Below are 21,873 nucleotides of genomic sequence, written 5' to 3'. Positions count from 1 at the left end.
TCAAGTGGTACTGAACAATATTTTAGAAAAAACTATGAAAAATTTCTAAAGATTCTGGAAGGATAATTATATGAAGTTGTATGATCTAGGTTAAATTTGCCCACTGGAGTGCACTTTACAGACATATCCAAACATTCGCATTAGTAGTGACTAGACATAACAAGTCATTATAACCTTGTCCCAACGATTCCACTGGGGTCAAAATTCAACTAATTTCAGTGTAGTCCTATTCTTGGGAATAAGCCCTATTAAAATAGTGAGATTTACATTTGGGCAGACATCCACAGGACTGCTTTGCTAGGTTAGCTCCAACCCATTCTTTTAATCCTGTTCTTTGGAATTGCACAATGAGCCTCTTCCAAATTTTTGCAGTTAGTTTTGCTTCAAGGTGTGTTGCAAATAACCTTGGATTGCTGGTAGCTGTTAACTACATGACACACCTTACTAGACACACCTGAGGTGGTGATGAATAAGTAATATACTTTGGGATGCAGCCAACATAAAAGGTTGAAATCTGAACCTTTGGAGCTGACTGCGAGTATTCCAAGGGCATGCTACAGCCTTGGAGAAACTGGTATTCTTCTAAAGGCTAGTACTTGCCTGTGTTTTCTCCCCTTCCAATGTATGTAAACAGACACTACAAATATACTCCAGTAATCTTCTAGGAATTTGCCCAAGAAAAGTCTTTAAAAATAAAAGTTCCACCATACGATTTATTTTCAGTTTTCTCTAGAGAACTTCCCTGGAGTCACAATATTGGCAATCTCAACCTCAGCTCATTACAGGAAACATGATATACAGAAGAGAGCCTACAGCCCGGCATAAGCAAAATACAACTTCTTGCATAGGTAGAAGCTCTCTTTTAAAATGACGTTTTATAAGCATCAGCAGGGCTGACAGTCTAATGGAGTAATATATATCTTTGCAACTGAACTAATGAGTCCCCTAGCACAGCTATCAAACGATATTTATAAGACTCCCTAGTCTTATTACAGGACTAACTGTACAGGAGTTGCAAACACCATGGGTTTTAATGGAAAGTGTTGCAAATAAATAAGGCTTTATTATAATTCTGGCACCGAACAAAAATAGAAAATGGTTTCATCAATGTCTTGCTTTGAAAAGTGGTGCTTTTACACTACACAATTAGAGCGTTATGTTTCCACTTTAAGGGCCAGAGGTGCCTCCTGTGGCATCTTGGCATTTGTAATTTAGAAAGTAGGATATAGAGTTAACAACCAGAGAAGTCCAGTGCCTCACCGAACGCCCAAATTCCACAGGAAGCAGGCTTGACAGTTAACATGGAATCATGGTGCTGCAAGTGTATAGTGTGTGAAAGGGCCTATGTATGGGAATGTCAAATGGGCAAGGTACAGCCCTGAGGCCACTCCAAATGTATTTTAGTAACCCTCAAGTCCTCCAGATTCTGGTAAAAATATTCTAGTAAAAAAAGGAGAATTTCTTACCCCAAAAGCTACTAGGAATGGAAATCCCAGTTTCATATAGTTTGCAAGACCCCTCTGACATTTATTAATATTTTTAAATACCAGAGAAAACATGGGGAAATTCACCTTTAAATGGGATTTTGGGAGGTTCACGTGGCTCCTGTGACAGAAAATCTACAGCTGTAGACCTGTCTCTACCTTAAAAGCATCATCATGACTTGGAATCAAGTCATGAATATATCAGACTTAGCAAATGAACTACCATGCATTGTGAAATCTTGACCAAAAGGTTTGGACTACATGGTTTATAACCTTCCAGACAAGGACCCTTCTTCTGTGATTCAGGTTACTGGATATTCCCTGGGATACACTGGTAAGCATAGGTAACATGTGAAAGCTAGTGTAACATATGAGTGCCATGAGGCTTGGAGATTTGACTATTGGACTATGGCTCTGGAGACCAAGGTTCGGATTCCTTCTCAAACCATGGAAACCCACCAGGTGGCCTTAGGTAACCTCTCAGCCCTGGTGACTTCTGAGCCTGGGAGGAAGGCATGGGAAACCATCTCTGAACAAATCTTGCCAAGAAACCCAAGAGACAGCTTCACCGTAGTGTTGCCATAAGGCAGAAACAATCTGAAAGTATGCAACAACAATATGTGACAATCTCCACCTGCTCAAAGCTAGCCTAGACATTTCATTCATCAAAGAATCCAAGGTTCTCAGGGCATGTTTCCTATCCCATGCCAGGTGAGTAATTTAATGCACACTCAAGTGCCAGCATGAGTCAGGGCTGTGAGGTGTATATTTCATTGCTGTGGATTATGTGTGGGAAAGCTCACTATGTGATGGTTTGACTTGCTCAGTGTTTCATATTAAAATAATACAGTATCTAGACCAGAGGATTGGAAAAGTTTTGAACCACTATTGTCAAAATTATATAGCCAGTGTGAACACCGAGATCCAATATTTTCCCCCCAAAAACAGGAAACTAGCCTAGAAAAAGCATTTTAAAACAAGTTTTCAACATAGGTTTTATTTTGAAATTTGTTCTTGGAAACATAGCACTGACAATGTCCAGCTTATTCAGATGCAATATGCGAAGGTGATATGCAGAATGGAGGGTGGGGCCACTGATCTACATCAGCTCATATAGTAGAATAACAAGGGACTTGCATTAAAGTTGGCAGGTTTTCTAAAAATTGATACAGGACAGTAAGGCAAACATAAAAGGTTGCTTAAGCCTCACATAAGAAGTGTCTCTTGGGAGGCTTGAAGCAACCTTATATGTTTGCCTTACCATCTTGTGTCAGGTTTCAGAAAACCTGTCAACTTTAGTGCAAGAAGGATCTCTTGTGAGATCTCAGGATTCTCACAATTTTTCAAATCTTATAGAAACCCATAGAAATCTTAAAATGGAAGGACAGCCATTAAGAGATGAAAACTTTAATCTGCTGCTTGGTGTCAGCCTGGCCAAATGGAGGTACCATGTAGCTACAATCCCAGCAAACTGACCTCTGACTTTGGGTATGTAAGGACCACGTATGTATTAGATACTTGGGGTTGGTCTGGAAGATGTGCCGCTGGCGTTTGCTCTCATGTAATAGATTTGGGGCACCCATATCAGTTCGGTATGGGACAAAATGTTAGAACATTACATACAGGATGCCCAATATATCACTAACATTGATCCCAAGAGACAACCTCTCTGAATTTGGAATCGGTTTTTTAAAAATTGTTGCTGTAGTAAATGGTATGCATTCATCTATCAGAGTGGTCAAGTCCACAAACTTTAAAGAATGAATATTAAAATTAAAGAAGAAGTACCAAGGAAAGGGGTTTAAACTGGTCAAGGACTTGACACATGTCATATGTTTCCACAAAAAAATCTTCACCATAAAACATCCATAGAAAGTGGGAATTTGCGGGCATCCTAGCAACGTGAGCTATATAAGCTGAGGTATGATAGAAACAACAGACAGATGTGGTCTGTAAGTAAAGATAAGTACCTGAAGGAGTAGATGGTATTTCAGGACTCGCTGCATTGGAACTACAAGAAGATCCCTCAGTGTAAACTTTCCATTATTTGCTCTTTTGGAACATTCCTTAATGAAGGGAAAAAGCAGAGAGTTCCATGTGATGTTGGTATAATCCATACAGCAATATAACATTTTTAAAATATTCACAGGCATTCAAATTAATTCAAACTACTAGGGAAGCTCAGTCTTTATGCAAAATGAGATGGAAATGCAAAGCTCTGTGGTGAGAGAATAGACTGGATCTCATCCCACCTGTATCTCACAACATACTTCTCTACAACAGTCTTCTAGAAACTGAAACCCATGACAGAGAGCTGATCTGCAGACTTGGTGTGCTCTGAAAACACAATAGCAGTGCTGGAGATGGCAGGTTGCCTTGTCTTTAATAGAAGAGCTTTCAAACATGACTTCCTCCACCTGCAGTCTGAAATGTTACAAGTCACTCTATCATCCAAAGTTTCGTAAAGTTACTTTTTTGGGGACTCCAATTCCTGGAAGCCACTGGCCAACATAATCAGTATTCCCAGGGGTTCTATGCATATTAGTCTAAAACTGTACCTCTTCTACGTACCTTTAAGTCCCAGATTGTTCTACCACTGCATTTTGTATCAAGTGTTGCACCCATTGTAAGTTGTAAAAATAATAAGTCAAAAATCAAAATATTAATACCTCTAGTTTCAGCTTAACATCTTCTTTTGTCTTGGAGATATTGTCTAAACAAGATATGGCCATCTCTACTTGGCTGCAGTATAGCCCATAAATAACCAATCTAGAAAAAGACAAGAAAAGGTGAGTAAATAACTTGTCTATTTGATTACCATACTTATAATCATTTCACATTTGCTCCAGCTCACATGCAAGGCCTTCTCTTATTATTGGACATATTAAGAAACTTCTAAGACTTAAAAATTGCTGTTTACTGCCCCAGAAAAATTCCTTTCGCTTTTATAATGGCATGTAGTTTTCCCTTTTAGGGATATGTAAGTAAGTCTCCAAAGGCATTAAATTCAAAGTTGCATCTAAAACATCTCAATTCATGCAAAAGTATGTGCTTTTATTTAATGCCTACTTTTATTACCCTTAAAAATATAACTGCAAGGCCTCCTCTTTTTTGACAGATAAAGTCTTATTAGTATTTGTTATATTAATGGATAGACTTCAAAGGATGCGATGAATAATGCTCAGCATTTTAGGATGAATACCACCTTAATTATATTTAGTCCCTTCTTTCTGGAATAGCATGTGCGGTGTGCCCAGTTGCCAGCTTGTCAAGTGTATATTGTATGAACATTTAAGACAAGATAATATTTGCTTTAAAAAATCAAACAAATACCAATAGCCATAAAGAGCAGACAGGATTTACTTTGATGGATTTTAATAATCTACAGAAAAGAGAGTACAATCATTTCAAATCCTTTCAAATAGTCTGGAAATCACAACAATAATTTTACTAGACTCCATCATCAATTCTCCATCTGACTAAAGGTCTAGAGACAATCGTGAGGGCACATAAATAAACTGGAGTATTGAAATAAGCTTTTCAATTTTCTTGAAAATGGTGCAGCGCTCTTAGAAAAAGGCATGAAGTTTCTTTTCATTATTTGATAGAGTATTTTTAACATGTGGCCCATTACTGCTATCCATTCCAGCTCTGAAAAGACAATTCACAGTTATTTGGGAATGGAATGGTGAAACAAACTCGTAATTTAAAAAAAGTTGAAAATTTCTGCCAAAACACTTTAGAAAAAATAAAAATTTCTAACGAATTAGAAATGTAATTTTTCTAACTTTTTCCCCATTTAGTTTTTTAGAGATAAATAGAAAGTGAACAGAGATTGAGACAGAGATATCTTTGTAATGCCTTTATTACTGAGGATGGAGGGGTTTTTTGTAATTTCACTATGCTCATTTTAATATTATAGTACTTCCAAGTTTTGAAAATTAATTGCTGTTGTATTCCTTAACCTCATCATCATTAACCTCATCTTCATTTCTTTTTTTCTGTAATGGGATTAAAAATTATTAAGAGTACTACAGATTAAAACCATGCAAAAATAATAATTAAAATCAATATAGAAGTTATTTTTTTTTAAAAATCTATAGATTGTATAAAAAATGCAGGAGCCTCAATTATTATGCAAGCCCATCCAATTTCTACCTATTGCTAAGTCTTTCAAAATGATTATGTGGTTTTCTTTAGCTGGAAGCCTACGGCATCATTCCTTTTAGAAAAATAGGGATCTAGATTGTGTGTGAAAAATACATTACACAAATGGTCCTAGAATGGATCCTTTGTATAATATCAACAAAAAAGCACATCATGCCCTTCCCATTCAGTTTCGAAAAGCATGATGGTAATAATGTTTTAACTTGCCAGTGAAAGGAGAGCAAGGTCTCACAAATTTGGTGGGCACAAGGGACTTCCAAAGTCTGGAAGCAACTGTCAAGAAGGTCCTTTCTCTCTTGTTCCCACCAAATGAGCTTGAGAAGGTAGCAAAACAAAGTGAAGAATCTCCCTCAAAGATCTTAAAAGCTCAAACAAGCTCACGTAGAAAGATAAAGTCCTTCAAATGAATCACTTCACAATGCAAGTGGGAAATATTTACCACTTTATCACACAGGGCCTTTTTAGCATCCTCAAATGCTTCCACCAGTCCAGTGATGGATGGGCATGCTGCCCATCACACGACATCACTGGACTTTCGGCAGAAGCCCCACCTACAACCAGAGTGGAAGCGCCGTAGGAAGCTTTCCTCCAAACACGGAGGCCTGCCCATGTTGTGCTGGGTTCATTGGATCCATGTGGCTTCAGTGATGTGATGGGGGAAAATGTCACCACAACAAAGCAGAATGTGGGGCAACATACAACCTTATTATACGGGACTCCCCCCCCCCATGCTGTTTTGCCAGCAAGTGTGGAGAAACAGCAGCACATGGGGTGACAGACTCACACCATGCGCCACTCTGGCATGGTGACGCTTCCCTCATCACCGAACTAAGCCTTCCCATGTTTATGAGGAAGCGTCCTAAGATGTTTCCACACTGGTTGGGGATGGGGCTTCTGCCTGAAGGTGAGGGATGTCATGTGATAGGCTGCGTGCCCATCCATCCCTCAACTGGGGCAAAAGCATCTTATGATGCTAAAGATTCCTCATGTGATGTGGTCCATAGTTGCCCCTCATCTCTGCCATTTCACCACTGGCAAAACGGTACATGGGGAGGTATCCCGTGTGATGAAGTCCTTATATAACTGCATTTGTACAATAACATTATAAACTCATGGAAAACTGCTATCGGAAACTCAATTTATGAAATATTGATGTATTAACTACCTTAAGAGAGAGGGGGGAGAGAGGAGTTTTTATTCTGTTTTCAGAATTCAGGGCTCTTTTGGAAAGTAGAATTAATATCTACCTTACATTATATCGTGGTTCAATCATAAAATATCTATCCTTCAAGTTCCTTCAGAAATATGAGTTTATGATCCAAATATTGAGGATCCCCTCCATTTCCTGTTTATAAATATAGATATAAACTTTAGAAGGTTAGCATATCAGATAAAGCTCCATAAAACCAATTTTTCCTGGTCCACATGAAGAAGCCAAATGAATACTAGCTGAAAACTTTTCCTGATTATCCAAGGTCAAGAGAAGAGGATGTTTGTGCAGATAATATTTGGGATATGACCAATTAGTGAATATGTGCATTATTGCACACTGAAATACCAAGATGTGTCTTGGCTTATAAAAAAAATATAGGGTTAGCACTTGCTAAAAGAGTGCAGTTTAAAACATTGTGCCAGGGGTGAACAAAAAGGATTCAGCATTATGTTTCCATAACATAATGTCATATGAAATTCTGTCAACACATTTTTAAAGAATTACACATGGTATTCTAAGCTTATACTAAGAATTCAGTAATTTTTCTCGAAAAGCACACCACACAAACTAAGGGGTAAAGAAACACAACCAGTTCATGTGCAAAGGAATATTAATGGTTCACATTATTAGCAACATGTATTTTTAGAGCAACAATGCAACATTACCTTTCTTTATAGCAAATAAAAACTTGATACAGGTTCTGGTCACTTTTGTTTCCAATGGCCTCATGAATGTCATGTGTTAAATTTCTATGAATTTTCACCAAATCCTGAAATAAAAGAATAGCCTATAAAACTTGCTTAATGAAGCTTGTGCTATCCTGCACATTCACTACTTTCAAAAGATTAAACCATAAAATTGCTGGCTGACTGGCTGTCTTACAGTAGAAATAATTACTAGATCAAAGCTACTGCTTCCATGGGTGTTGAAATGAGGGTTCACAATGTAAACTCCGCATAACTGCATTATGTCTTTTGATCTTAAAGAAGGTGTTGTGCTGTCAGCCTGAGGCTGGCAACATATTAGTTAAATACATAGGTGTAAGCTAACCTTATATCTAGGTATATCTATTTGTAGTCTTTGCAGATGTTGGTGTTCCCTTCTACCTCCCACAGAGACCAAAACCTGGTGTGTGTGTGTCCCACAACTACTGTAAAGCACCCCCATGGCCATATTTCCTGGAAAGGAGTAAATGCAGAAGCATCTGGCTGTATCCCCACAGTAAGGTACAAGATGATTATGTTAGCTACTGAGATTTCCAAAATAACTTGGTAGACCTCAACAGATAACAATAATGCTATATCTGGTTATGGGGACCTAATAAGATATATCTTCTACTGCCCTATTCTCTATCAGACATGGCTATACAAGAGGCTTTAGCACTCTGGAGTAGGTCCAAAGGATGGCAAATATCTCAACATAGCAAAGTGGTGCATTCAGAACCACTATCTTTCATGGAGTCAGGAAAGATTACAACCCAGATATAGGTTCATTAATCAGTTCATTAAGCCTAAGCTACAATCTTCTAAAAATAGAAATTAACAACAATTCCCCCTGGTAAGGTATATGTTCTCAATTAGCCTCAGTTTATTTGGTAAAATTAAAATACTTTAAGGCAAGAAAACATGTTAGATCTGGTGCTTCACACATTCATAATGAAAGTTTGCACTGTAGGTTCAGATATATGTGTCCATGTCAGATGGAAAGAGCTGAAGAAAATAATACATGTCCATTCAACACAGTGCAGTCCCTTCCGTCCAGGTACTAAGATAGCTCTTACTGTTTTAGAGATTTAATTATTGCTTATTCAAATTTCAAAACTTTGGCAAAATTTGTTTTGCAAATTACACTAAACAGCTTAAAAGCAATATGTGGGACAATGAACTGCAATTCTTAATGCATTCCTCAAGAAACAGGAGATGCTGAGACAAGCAGAGTGCAAATGGGATAAGCATTATATCTTGCAATGTGCTTATTACACATTTTCCAGGTGGCTCCTGAAACACACAGTTGCATACTCACAAAATCAGAAGATGTATGGAGGAAGAGTTATATGCCACAGGCCTCCATTATACAAACATTTATGCTTAAGTTCTCCTGTGACCAAAGATAAACTCTGGAACGCAGAGCTCCTCAAAGAGTAATAAGCTTGGAACTGAAGCTCAAAGGAGGTTTCATATGTTAGACGTGCCTAAAGATTTTCATCACTTGCTACATTTTATCATTTGCTTTTATTAATTCCTACTGCACCAAAATGTGACAGACTTCACAGCTTAGATCAGTAGTTTCCAACTTGTGGGTCCCCAGGTGTTTTGGCCTACAACTTCCAGAAATCCCAACCAGTTTACCAGCTGTTAGGATTTCTGGGAGTTGAAGACCCAAACATCTAGGGACCCACAAGTTGAGAACCACTAGCTTAGAGGTACAAATTAAAGAGAAGGAAGGACATGATTTGCAGAGCTGGCCTTTATTATAACCGTAGTGAGATGCCTGACTTTAGTGGCAAGTCATCTGACACAGTATATTTATATGTTCCCTGACCACTGACCACTCTAAAGAGCTCCTACTTGTTATCAGTAAATGTTTGGTTTTTATACCTATTTTATATACCCCGGTGGCGAAGTGTGTTAAAGCGTTGAGCTGCTGAACTTGAAGACTGAAAGGTCCCAGGTTCAAACTCTGGGAGCGGCGGGAGCGGCCGCTGTTAGCTCCAGCTTCTGCCAACCTAGCAGTTCGAAAACATGCCAATATGAGTAGATCAATAGGTACCACTCTGGCGGGAAGGTAACGGCGCTCCATGCAGTCATGCCGGCCACATGACAGAGGTGTCTACGGACAACGCCGGCTCTTTGGCTTAGAAATGGAGATGAGCACCAACCCCCAGAGTCAGACATGACTGGACTTAACATCAGGGGAAACCTTTACCTTTATATATTTACTAGCTGTGCCCAGCCACGCGTTGCTGTGGCGAAGTCTGGTGTTCTGGGAAATAAAGTATTGAGGAATTGGTGGTAGTTAAGGTCAAGGGTAAAGGTTTTCCCCTGACATTAAGTCCAGTCGTGTCTGACTCTGGGGGTTGGTGCTCATCTCCATTTCTAAGCCGAAGAGCCGGCGTTGTCCGTAGACTCCTCCAAGGTCATGTGGGATGACTACATGGAGCGGCGTTACCTTCCCGCCGGAGCAGTACCTATTGATGCACTCACATTTACATGTTTTCGAACTTCTGGGTTGGCAGAAGCTGGGGCTAACAGTGGGGGCTCACGATATATTGAAAGCATTGACTACAAAAATGCATTAGATAATCCAGAACGTTGGATAAGCGAGTGTTGGATAAGTGAGACTCTACTGTAAATACTACATAGCATTACTGCGCATGGAACTACCTTTTCTGTCAAATTTGTTGTATAATATGATGTTTTGGTGCTTAATTTGTATAACGATTACCTAATTTGATGTTTAATTGGCTTTTCCTGAATCCCTTCTTATTATCCAACATATTCACTTATCCTGCCGGCCTGTTTACGTTGGATAAGTGAGACTCTACTGTATATTTCTAATCTTATATTATCTGCTCAGAACTGGATTATATGAGGCTCCTTCTTCACAGCTGTATAAAATGCACACTGAAGTGGATTATATGGCAGTGTGGAGTCAAGATAATCCAGTACAAAGCAGAAAATATAAGATTATAAATGGGTTATATAGCTGTGTGGAAGGGCCTTGAGTCTACACTGCCATATAATCCAGTGCAAATTAGATAATCTGTGGAAGAAGCCTAAGTGAGGCCTAAATCTGCCTGTCCCCTAACTGAAACCTGGCTGTCCGTTGGTTGCTAGGCAACCAAGTGGGCAGAGATTAGCCCTCTAAACTGGCAGCAATTGGATAAAAAAAATTATTGCTCTCCCTCTAATTAGGACTTTATTTTTCTTTTCTTTTTGTTGTATCAACCTTGAGGCGTGGATGATGGGTTGTGTTGTCAAATTTTGAGGTTGGGGGGCCTGTACTTTTGTTGTTTTGTGAATCGCCGTGATGCCATCACTCTTTTATATATATAGATATTGCCAGGGTAATACAAAAATATCTCAGGCCAGAAGGGATCCTAAGTGGAACAATTTAAGAAGCTCTAGATATCATTTTCCCTTTAGGCTGCCATTCGTTATAAGTCTTTCTTTTTTTAATGTCTAAGGGCCTAAATAGGTAGAAGTGATTTGGTCCTGTCTAGACCTTGAGAGGACCTGGAAGAATGAACAGGACTAGATATACACCACACTAGGATTCTAACCACAATTGTATCCTTCAGACACATACAACTGCATTGAGAAGAAAATACTGGCAGCTATTTCCAGGCAAGACTGGAACAAACCTTTCATGAAACCTGGAAAGTGCTATCTCCAGTTATGTTATGTGTTGTGTGTCAGTTCAAAAATTTGCTTTATTTAGACCACCAGATAAAGTGTAACCTGCTTAAGGAAACTAAAAGAGCAATTCAAAATGCAAAGAGAATATGATGCTGGAACTGGGAGGTGTATAGTATTATCCCTCAATCTTTCTGCACAGTAACTTTCCACACTTATTTGCAAATCATTCTGGGAGTCCATCACAGCTGAAAAGCAAGACAAATGTAATGAATCTATTGACTGAAAGTGTCTCTCTGGAGCACTCTTTAATCATACCAGCCTCACAACCGAAAACACATTTCACATATGTCAACTGAACATGTTCCAATAATCAACAGTAGCCCAAAAAAGACCTCTGCCTACTCATGCATCACCCTGCTTTCCCGACTGAGCTGGTTGAAAGACACTTTCTAAACTTTCATCAGATTGTAGTCAGCACCAAACAAGTGAGCAGACAAGCAGGACAACATAAGACTGACAGTTTAGCCAGTTTTCATTTCGCTCAGCCCATTTGTCTCTTTAAAATGTGGAAGTCAGACAAGTGCCTCAGTGTCTTCAGCCTGAATCTTTAAGTACTGTATTTGTATACATCTGCCCCACACTATGTGTAAGAACCCATGCTCATGCTTTTTCAAGTCATTAGTCATTACATACGGGAATGTTGATGAACACTGTCTCAAATTCTGATGTTGTGAGAAACCTCTTTAGTGGAACCATAAAAAACTGGAAGAAAAAAAAGAACATAAATATGATTTGCATAACTGTCATCCATCTGTGCTTTCAGTGTCTGTATCCCAGTTACATTATTTATTTATTTATTTATTTATTTACAACATTTTTACCCCGCCTTTCTCACCCAAGGGGACCTTTGAGGCTTTGCATAAGAAGTCACAAGTGATATCAACAGTATTTTTTAGAAAACTGACAACAGTGTGTTAGAATTTAAGATACAACCGAATACCTATCTCTTTTGGCATAATTTTTCATTATGAATTTTAAATTCACGCGCTACTTCTATTGCAATCATATGTTAAAATTAAACACATACAATTAAAATACACATTTTAATATGTGTATTTTATAGAAATATGTTTTGTTTTATGCTTTTATTGAATGTATTTTATTATTACGATGTATTTTAACTGCGTTGCACCCCGCAGGTAATAAATAAAAATATATTATTGTTGTTGTAGTGGTTGTTATTGCTGTCACTAATCTGCAATAGAAGTTAATAATAATAATGATAATATTTTATTTTTATACCCCACCTTTATCGCCCTGATCTACATATTATATTTACAAGCAGGAACAATGGTTGTTGCCAAAAAGATGAGTAGTAGAATAGTTGCTATATTTATTATGATTTTTTAAAAAGAATTGTAGCAAACACTCTTAAAGTCACAAGTACAGATTGAATATCCCTTATCTGGAATTCTGGAATCTGAAATACTCCAAAATCCAAAATCAGATGCATGGAAAGCTGAGCAAGTGACATCTTTGCTTTCTGATAATTCATAGATACAACACTTGCTACATATACAAAATCATTAAAATTGTGTATAAATGACCTTCAGGCTATGTCTGTAAGGCATATATGAAACATAAATTAATGTCATGCTTAGAGTTAGATCCCATCTCAAAAAATTCTCATTATGTATATATAAATATTCCAAAATAAAATAACACAAAATATGGATCATTTTTGGTTCAAAGCATTTTGGATAAGGGATATTCATTCTATATTTTAACATTTCATGATGCAGTCATCTCCATACCTAAGACTAAGCTACACATTCTGATCCATTCCATTTTGAACTCTCACCCCCCCCCCACCCTCATGGTTACTGTTCATCATTTTATTAAGCCACTTTACCTTTTCAATAGATTCTAATGTTTCGGTGTACTTCTCTTCAGTCTGTTTTATTTCAGAAAGGCAGCAGCTTCTTATGTCATTTTCAGGACATTTCTGCAAAGTCAACAAATTGTCATTTGTAGCTGAAATGAATATTGAACATATTCCTACTGTTATTACTTTACAGCTAATCAAATGTTATGCCATCAGTCTTATTAACTGAACAATAGGAGAAAGGAAAGTTAGGAAAGGGGACAACACAGAGAACTGTTATCCAGAACCTATTTACACTTTATATAAGACCTTCTGCCACATGACTGGTGTAGCTGGCACTATGAGAAATAAATGGTGAATGAACTACAATGTTTTGGTGAGGAAGGATTCTCAGATTCTACATAAATCTGACAGTGCATCAATTCAAATAATAGGAAGAAACATAGTCATTTATTCAGTGTCTACTCTCTGGATATCATGAGGCCCAAGAGATGGCTATGCATGAAAGGGTCTTCTCTGTTGTGCCGCTCCAAATTTTGAAACATCTTATCAGAAACGTCCAATGCATATCTACATTGTTGTAATTCTGGTAAGTAAAGGTAAAGGTTTCCCTTTGATATTAAGTCTAGTCGAGTCCGACTCTGGGGGGTGGTATACATCATTTTAAAACTGAAGAGCCAGTGTTGTCTGTAGATGCCTCCAAGGTCATGTGGTCGGTATGACTGCATGGAGCACTGTTATCTTCCAGCCAAAATGCTACCTAATGATCTACTCACATTTGCATGTTTTTGAACTGCTAGGTTGGCAGAAGCTGGGGCTAACAACAGGAGCTCACCCCGTCCCATGGATTTGAACCACTGACAATAAGTTCTATAGCTTAGCGGTTTAACCTGCTGCACCATCATGGCCACAAGTAATTCTGGTATCAGACAAAAACTCTTTTAGTATTTTCCTATGCATTTAAAACACATTTTCAAAGCAGCTCTCTATAACATTAAATTAGGAAAGGTTAAAACACCCAAAATACTTTCAGAAGAAAGGGAGATATACATTCTATAAATAAATTACATAAAATAAAATAACTGATTTTAACCTAGGCCATTGATTTTGTTGAAGTTATGCTATATCATATTCGTATGGGGTGTTATTACATTTTCACCTGTTTTTAATGTTATCTTAAGCTGCTCTGAGAACATTGGATTGATGTTTACTAAACAAATTAACTCCAACATCTGTACATGGAGACATTTTTGAGAAAAGAAAAACTACCTAAAGGAATTGATTCTAAAGATAAAAGTACAGTCCCAAAAGATAGGGAAAAATCATAAACTAATGCTAGTTATGAAAGGAATGATAATCTTATTATTATTGATCTATTTTTTAATTTTCCAAACTTTTTTATACAATAAGGTATTGAAAACTATCAAAGGAATCACCCGTCCCAAGTTAAGCACCTCTGAGCCCCATTGCCTTCAGTGGGATAGAATTAAGTAAGTGCTTAACACACCAATTGAAATCAATTTTGCTTGGATAGTGGCTTAAGTGTCTTTAGTACCACTATTTTTTTAGGATTCTGTCCCAACGTCAATAACTGTGAATCATACAGGCTGATGGGCAGCTTCTGCTTTCATTAGGTCTTCATAAACTTCTCCGCCTTCATCTTCCCCATAAACACAATCATAAAGATCTTCATCTTCATCTACACCAGTTTCACTGTAATACAAGAACAGACCATAACATTAAGTATAGGAGTTGGAAGCCATTTTGATGGTAACAATGTAAGCACAGTACTCCTGTGCTTGAAAACATGTCCAGTAAGGGAAGATTACAAGCGAAGTAGGGACGCTACATATTTATACTTTATTTTAGTAGTTATATACTCTTTTAAGTCTTTATCAACCAATCGTGTGTTGATAAATCTCCTCCTCCTCCTCCCGTTGCCTCTTGGGCTCCTTTTCTTTCCCTTCAGTTTCTCCTTCCTCCCTTCCTTAGGCTGTGAATTGTAATTTTTTATGATTTATAATATTCTTTTAGAGTTTATTGAAAAACCGCAAAACAGCGAATCCGCAAAAAGCAAAACATGAAGTAGTGAGGGAACACACCCATTGGCACACATCAGATGTAATGCAGAGGCATTCCTCTCTCAGACTCAGCTTAGATTCCCAGAGTAGCTTAATATTATTATAATACCCATTGGCACACATCAGCTGTAATGGGAAAGCAGCCCTGTAAGTACCTACTTATTGTTACGGGGCAGAAACGAAAGGAAAACAAAAGCAAGCACAATGATTGTGTGGCTTTTATTTTCGTGTCGCCTCTCGTTTCCTTCAAAAATGTCATCATTCGTTTTGTGTAGATGAACAGTCAAAACAAAATGATAGCATGAAGGAAACAAAGGAAAAATTTCACGCACATCTCTAATAACCAGCACTAAATTGTACTTGGAAACAAACTGGCAGCCAGTGGAGCTTCTGCAACAGGAGGCTTATCTGCTCCCTGTAGCTAGTCCCAGTTAGCAACCTGGCTGCAGCTCTTTGGAACAACTGAAGTTTCTGAACACCCTTCAAATGCATCCCCACATACAATATGTTACAGTTATCCAGATGGATGTAACTAAGGCATGTACCACTGTGGCCAGATACAGCTTCTCAAGGAATGGGCATAGTTGGCACACAATTTTTAATGGTGCAAAGGCCACCACAGGTACCTGGGCCTCCAAGTTCAGCACTGAGTCCAGGAGGACCCCCAAACTGCGGACATGTGTCTTCAGGAGGAATGTGACTCCATCTAGCACAGGCTGGATCCCTATTCCCTTTCTGCCTTTCAATTGACCAGGCGAACCTCTGTCTTCTCTGAATTAAGTTTCAGTGGATTTCCTGAATAATAAGGCTGACAAAAAGTTGAGTATCCTAACTTCAAACACAAGCTCAGAATAAGAAAAGCTATGAGGAGGAAAGCATGAAGTGAAAGATACAAAGTCACTCTGAGAAAATTTGGAATGTATGATCATCAAAAAGGTGAGGAAAAGCACCTGCTCTTCTGCATCTACATTGTCAGCAAATTTGATCCTTCCCACCTCGTTCAGTGGATAGATAAGTCAGATCTACCACCATTAGAAGACTACTTATCAATACCCATCACATTTACCATCACTACCAAAGCTACTCCATGACACGAAAGTTGTCTTGGTAAAAATGTAATGTCTTGGTAAATATGTAAAGTGTGCATCTCAAACATTTAAATGTTAGGTTCTATACAAAAATAAAATCTGGAATTACTCATATGATTGAAGAAGAAACAGTAGAGGTAAATGTAATTTCTTTGAACAAAACAAAATTAGAAAGAAATCCTATATCCATTATGGAAAGGGGGCTTCAAAGTTTCCAGACATGTGTTGATATCTAAATATAGAAACTCATGTCAGGTCAAATTCTAAGCATATTTAAAACTAGGCTACAACAACCTCAGGGGAACTCAGCGAAATAAACTGCATCATTCCTTCAGTTACCATGTCTTTAAAAACGTCTTGTTCATAGCTTTCCTACATCTTAGGTCTTCTGATTAGCTTCAAAACATAATTTCAGTTGCTTAACTTTTTGCAAACCAAACTGAGAAATTTCACTTCATTCAGAGAAATCAATAATTCTGGATTTTATGTGAGCTTTCAAACATTTTGAACACATGATGGAATCTTTCTTTATCATGGGTTTCACAGCCTATACAATGCAGAACATCATGTTCATCAGATTTATATGATTTCAAAATAGAAGTTCTAAAAGAACAGAATATTCTATCATCTTATTTATATACAGTGGACAGAGCTTACATATTATACACATTTAAAACCTACTCTAGTAAATCTGGGAGACCTTTGTATATGTCTTCATCATTCACACTCTCTTCTGTAGGAAACGGCCTATAGAGAGAAGAGAGAAAAGTAAATATTTGCCATAAATATCATGAAGCTACAAGTTTATTTTTTCCCAAGATGTGCTAGAAACATACAAAGTGAGGAAACATTTATTTATTTATTGCTCGCCTCTCCTCATGGCCCGAAGCGGGTTACAAAACAATTAAAATACATAAGCACAGCAAAAACTCTACAAATACACACACTAAAATGTACCTCCATAAAAGTTACACAACAAAACATATCTCTACAAAATACATACTAAAACACACAAAACAGAGATCAAACAAAGGACACTTAAAATTCATGTTTAAATACTGTCTGGGTAGCCTGCTGGAAGAGATAGGTCTTTACATGATTTAAAAATTCCAACAGCTAATTTAACTGTCGGAGTTCTTCCGGCAGGTCGTTCCACAGTTGTGGGGCAGCTGATGAAAAGGTCCTCTGGGTGGTAGTTGCCAGTTCGGTTCTGGCCAGTTGGAGCAGATGCCCCCCCCCCCCCCGAAGACCAAAGTGTGTGTATATTTACACTGTGAGACTGCATGCCTAGCTGCAGGTATTCAACAGAATATTTAGATCTCTACACATCCAAAATATTCTATGTGTATTCAATAGAGTCAATATATTAACATAGTAAGAGTTACAGCCTAAGGACACAGTGTTGTACCAGGCACACGGAAAACCTCTCAGGAATCTGAATGAGCTCTTAGGATCTTATCATAAAGGCCCATGGATTCGCCCTGAATCCATTGGCCCCTGGTGGGGGGCATGGAGAAGCTGCTGTTCCACACTCCACATTGCCTGCCTTACCTTGCCCCTCATCCCATGGGGGGAAGTGTCTCAGCATGGCTTCCCCCCATTGCAGGGAAGGCAACAAGGAATACATATATGTGTGTCTGTGTGTGTGTCTGTGTGTGTGTGTGTGTGTGTATTTTGCAACTGAACATGAGAAGTTGTTGATACAGATTATATTGCTTCTTGGTTCTTTCATCCTTTTGTTTTTGTTTTTTTACAACAAAGCTGCAGATATTAGGATAAATCTACCTGTAGTTTATTTGCACAGCTGGTATTTTTCATAAAACCTAGTGGTAATGTAGCTAAAAATCAAAGCCAAAAACACAATCTGCAAGACATTTGTACCTTATTCCAGTGGCTAATGCAACAGATGTGCGAGAAAGCTTGGATAATGTTTCTATAACCTGCAGGAAGATAGGAAAATACTGAAATGTAAAAACTTAAACACGCTTGGACAAAATTGCAATAACATCTTAATACTTCTGCAACATTTTAATATTTTTGTACAATGCATTTTTAAACTCCCAATCCCACTATTTTGAAATGAAACCGACAGGGTGCAGTTTGTCCATCCCTGCACTAGACAGTAACACTTGTACAAGCACCTTGCCTTCATCTCCTCTCACTTTGCTGCCTTCTTATGCATGCTGTTCTGAATATGTTTGGTTTAGACATTTTGCATAATTGCAAAATAAGGTTGGGTACAGTTTTTAATGTAATAACAATTTGTAACATTTAACAAAGAATATGCGAACAAAATTGATAAGAGAGCAACTGAGGAAACAATATAGTTTCTCACATTTGTTACAGATAAAATAACATGATACCAGGCCTATTATAAGGAGAACAAACTGGACAGACTCTGAAAATGAAAGAGGGAAAAAAATTCTAGTTGACTTCATCACCAAAAGAGGGAGCTAAAGGACAAACCATAATTTCAGTGTCAAGCTGCTTCTCAATACACATTTTTCAATAATTTAAAACAGTAAGCCTCTCCTTATGGTTTACGTTTTTTTAAGATATGTATATCAAGATCAATATGCAAGAAACTACTGGAAGAGAAAAGAGACAAAATACAGTTTTGAGGAGCAAGAAAAATAAAATAATAATGTATTGAAAGCTCACAGTTTTAATAGGCTTGTGTCTGTATTCATTTAAAATATTAATCTACTATGATGCTCTGCTATGAAATTAATTCTGCCAGTGGGAGAAGTCACAGCATGTTCCAATTAATCACAGTGATCTAAATATCTTGTTAATCTCAACTAGAATCAACTGAATTTATCTATATCTTGACTCTTTACAACAGTGATTCCCAACCTGTGGATCCCCAAATCTTTTGGCCTTCAACTCCCAGAAATCCTAACAGCCAGTAAACTGGCTGAGATTTCTGGGAGCTGTAGGCCAAAACACCTTGGGGACCTATAGGTTGAGGACCACTGCTTTACATCCACTGTGTCTACCGGTCTACTCAATTTCATCCCATACTAACTTTCACTTGTTAGGCTAAAAAAGGATGGCTATGCAGACTAGACAAGCCAATAATTGGCAAGTATTCATATAATTAAAACATTTTGAATTTGTTTACTTATCAACTTCAAACAAATCGTATTTAATTATTATTTTTTGCAGCCCATTTTTAATACACCACCAAAGCATGCTGGAATATAATGCAAATTAAAGAAATTTTGAGATCTCACATTGGGACATATGTATAGCATTTGGCAATGTCCATAAAAATACTCTCTTAATGTTAACTGTTAATGTTAATGTTAACTCCCCAACCTACGTTTTAAGCAGCACGACCTCTCAACCAACAAAGCCACATTCATGTTGTTGGAAAGGAGGGGAAACAGCAAAGATGGTCAGTTATTTTTTGTATATGCAGATACATGTACAAGACAGTCAAGATGTAGATAAATGTAGGCACGGCTGGTGGGGACGAGAGACAGGGCCTTCTCGGTGGTGGCTCTCCGGCTGTGGAACTCCCTCCCCAGTGACATTCGGCAGGCCCCATCCCTTTTGGGATTCAGAAAAAAACTGAAGACCTGGCTATGTACGCAGGCATTTGAAGAATAAGCATGTGTTGGCTTAGACTCGGTCTGAATTACGGCTCTTGTATAACGTCTGGTGGATGAATGGCATAAGCACTTTGCATTGTTTTAAACTTTGTATATTGTATTTTATGACTATTTTATGACTATTTTATGATTGTTTTAACTGTTTTAATCATTTTAGTTTATTGTATATCCGTGTAACGGCATCAATTGCCACTTGTAAGCCGCCCTGAGTCCCCTCGGGTGAGAAGGGCAGGGTATAAATAATTGAAATAAATAATAAATAAATAAAATAAATCTACAGGGACCTCAGGACATCTCTCCAGGTGTTGTCCTTGCAGCATGTAAAGCTAAAGGGAAGTAACTAAATGCATCTTCACTGACATCCCTGCTCTCCAAAAAAAACATAAACAGCCATTTTAGGGGAGGACTGTGCTACTTTTTTTTTTCGTGTCAGGAGCAACCGGAGTTGCTTCTGGAGTGAGAGAATTGGCCGTCTGCAAGGACGTTGCCCAGGGGATGCCCGGATGTTTTGATGTTTTTACCATCCTTGTGGGAGGCTTCTCTCATGTCCCCGCATGGAGCTGGAGCTGATAGAGGGAGCTCATCCACACTCTCCCCAGGTGGGATTCGAACCTGGCAGCTTTCAGGTCAGCAACCCAACCTTCAAGTCACTTAGTCCACTACGCCATCTGGGGGCTCCACTGTGCTACTCACAAGATGGGTTTGGTGAGATATGGGTTATTGTGTGGTAAGAAAAATATTCTGATCTTCGCAAAAAACAAAAGAATGAATTGGTGATTGACACATTGGGTGCCGTGCCAAAAGATCTCAGCCAGCATTTGGAAACAGCAGACATTGACAAAATTACGATCTGCCAACTGCAAAAGGCCACCTTACTGGGATCTGCTCACATTATCCGAAAATAAATCACACAGTCCTAGACACTTGGGAAGTGTTCGACTTGTGATTTTGTGATACGAAATCCAGCATATTTATCTTGTTTGCTGTGTCATACAATGTTGTTGTGTCAATAATAATAATAATAATAATAATAATAATAATAATAAATGTTATTTCTTGCCCACCTCTCCTCACAGCTCGAGGCAGGTTACAACTTTATAAAACACACATTAACCTAAAAACATTCTTTAGAATAAACATATTAAAACATGTGCAAGTCCAACAAAATTCTAACCTAGGCCAACACAATTTGTTATCAGGATGCCTAACTAGATCTACATCAGGAGAACAAATATGCACAAAGATTCTCCAAAAGGAATTCAAGTTTTATCTGCTGAAATGTAGCCTAGAAATGTAAAATATATTTGTTCTACCTTTGTATATATATAAAAATGTCAACAGTTTTCTTTTCCTGCTAGGCAAAAGTAGTAAGTGTTTGGGCATTTCTCCCTGATTTTTCATATTTCAGAACTTTTTGCAAAAAAAAATCCATCCCACAAAAAGAAGTATTTAAAAACTCCTTGTTGCATGCACAAAATGACTATTTGTATAATGTGAGCTTTGCCATTTAAGTGCAAAAAATGTGTTTTGTGTAAGAAAATCAATTTCTCAAATGCAAAAATGATGTTTTGGGTGCAAAAATCATTTTGCTCATACCGTTCATTTTTGTGCTCATTTTCTTCCCAAATAAACTACTAAGATGCAAACAACCTTGCATAAGTTGTCCACTGTTTTGATAAAATGGATTGATCTGTTGAGGCAATTTTTCTCAAAACAAAAAATGTGTAAGTACAGTTGGCCCTCCACATTTGCTGGGATTAGGGGGACAGAACCCAACAAAAGTGGAAAATCAATGAATAAAAAACCAATAGGTCCTCCAGTGCAACTCTATAATCAATTTCTGATGGAGATTCTTAGGGAAACAATATTAATTAAATCAACAAATAATAAAACCCACAAAAAATAAACCCACAATTGTAGAGGGCAGACTGTGTTCTCTGCATCCCTACTAGAGAGAGTTGATAAACAAAGATTTATAAA

General features: G+C 37.8%; 1 protein-coding gene across 3 annotated transcripts in view; it reads right to left on the bottom strand.

Annotated features, from left to right (window-relative positions):
• Window positions 1–21,873, bottom strand: part of vav3 (vav guanine nucleotide exchange factor 3) — a 218,550-nt gene that overhangs the window by 120,228 nt on the left and 76,449 nt on the right. For all 3 annotated transcript variants that reach the window (XM_008109114.3, XM_062977938.1, XM_003220077.4), the window contains exons 3-10: window positions 18,158–18,216; window positions 16,958–17,023; window positions 14,712–14,820; window positions 13,135–13,227; window positions 11,916–11,984; window positions 7,530–7,633; window positions 4,154–4,253; window positions 3,455–3,550 (exon numbers count right to left, since the gene is read on the bottom strand). In XM_008109114.3, the coding sequence (XP_008107321.1) occupies window positions 3,455–3,550; window positions 4,154–4,253; window positions 7,530–7,633; window positions 11,916–11,984; window positions 13,135–13,227; window positions 14,712–14,820; window positions 16,958–17,023; window positions 18,158–18,216 (696 nt within the window). The remainder of the gene's footprint in view (window positions 1–3,454; window positions 3,551–4,153; window positions 4,254–7,529; window positions 7,634–11,915; window positions 11,985–13,134; window positions 13,228–14,711; window positions 14,821–16,957; window positions 17,024–18,157; window positions 18,217–21,873) is intronic.

The sequence above is a fragment of the Anolis carolinensis genome, chromosome 4, assembly GCF_035594765.1.
Source record: "Anolis carolinensis isolate JA03-04 chromosome 4, rAnoCar3.1.pri, whole genome shotgun sequence".
Lineage (NCBI taxonomy): Eukaryota > Metazoa > Chordata > Lepidosauria > Squamata > Dactyloidae > Anolis > Anolis carolinensis.
The sequence above is the reverse complement of the archived record's forward strand: the minus strand, read 5'-3'. Positions and strand labels throughout refer to the sequence as shown.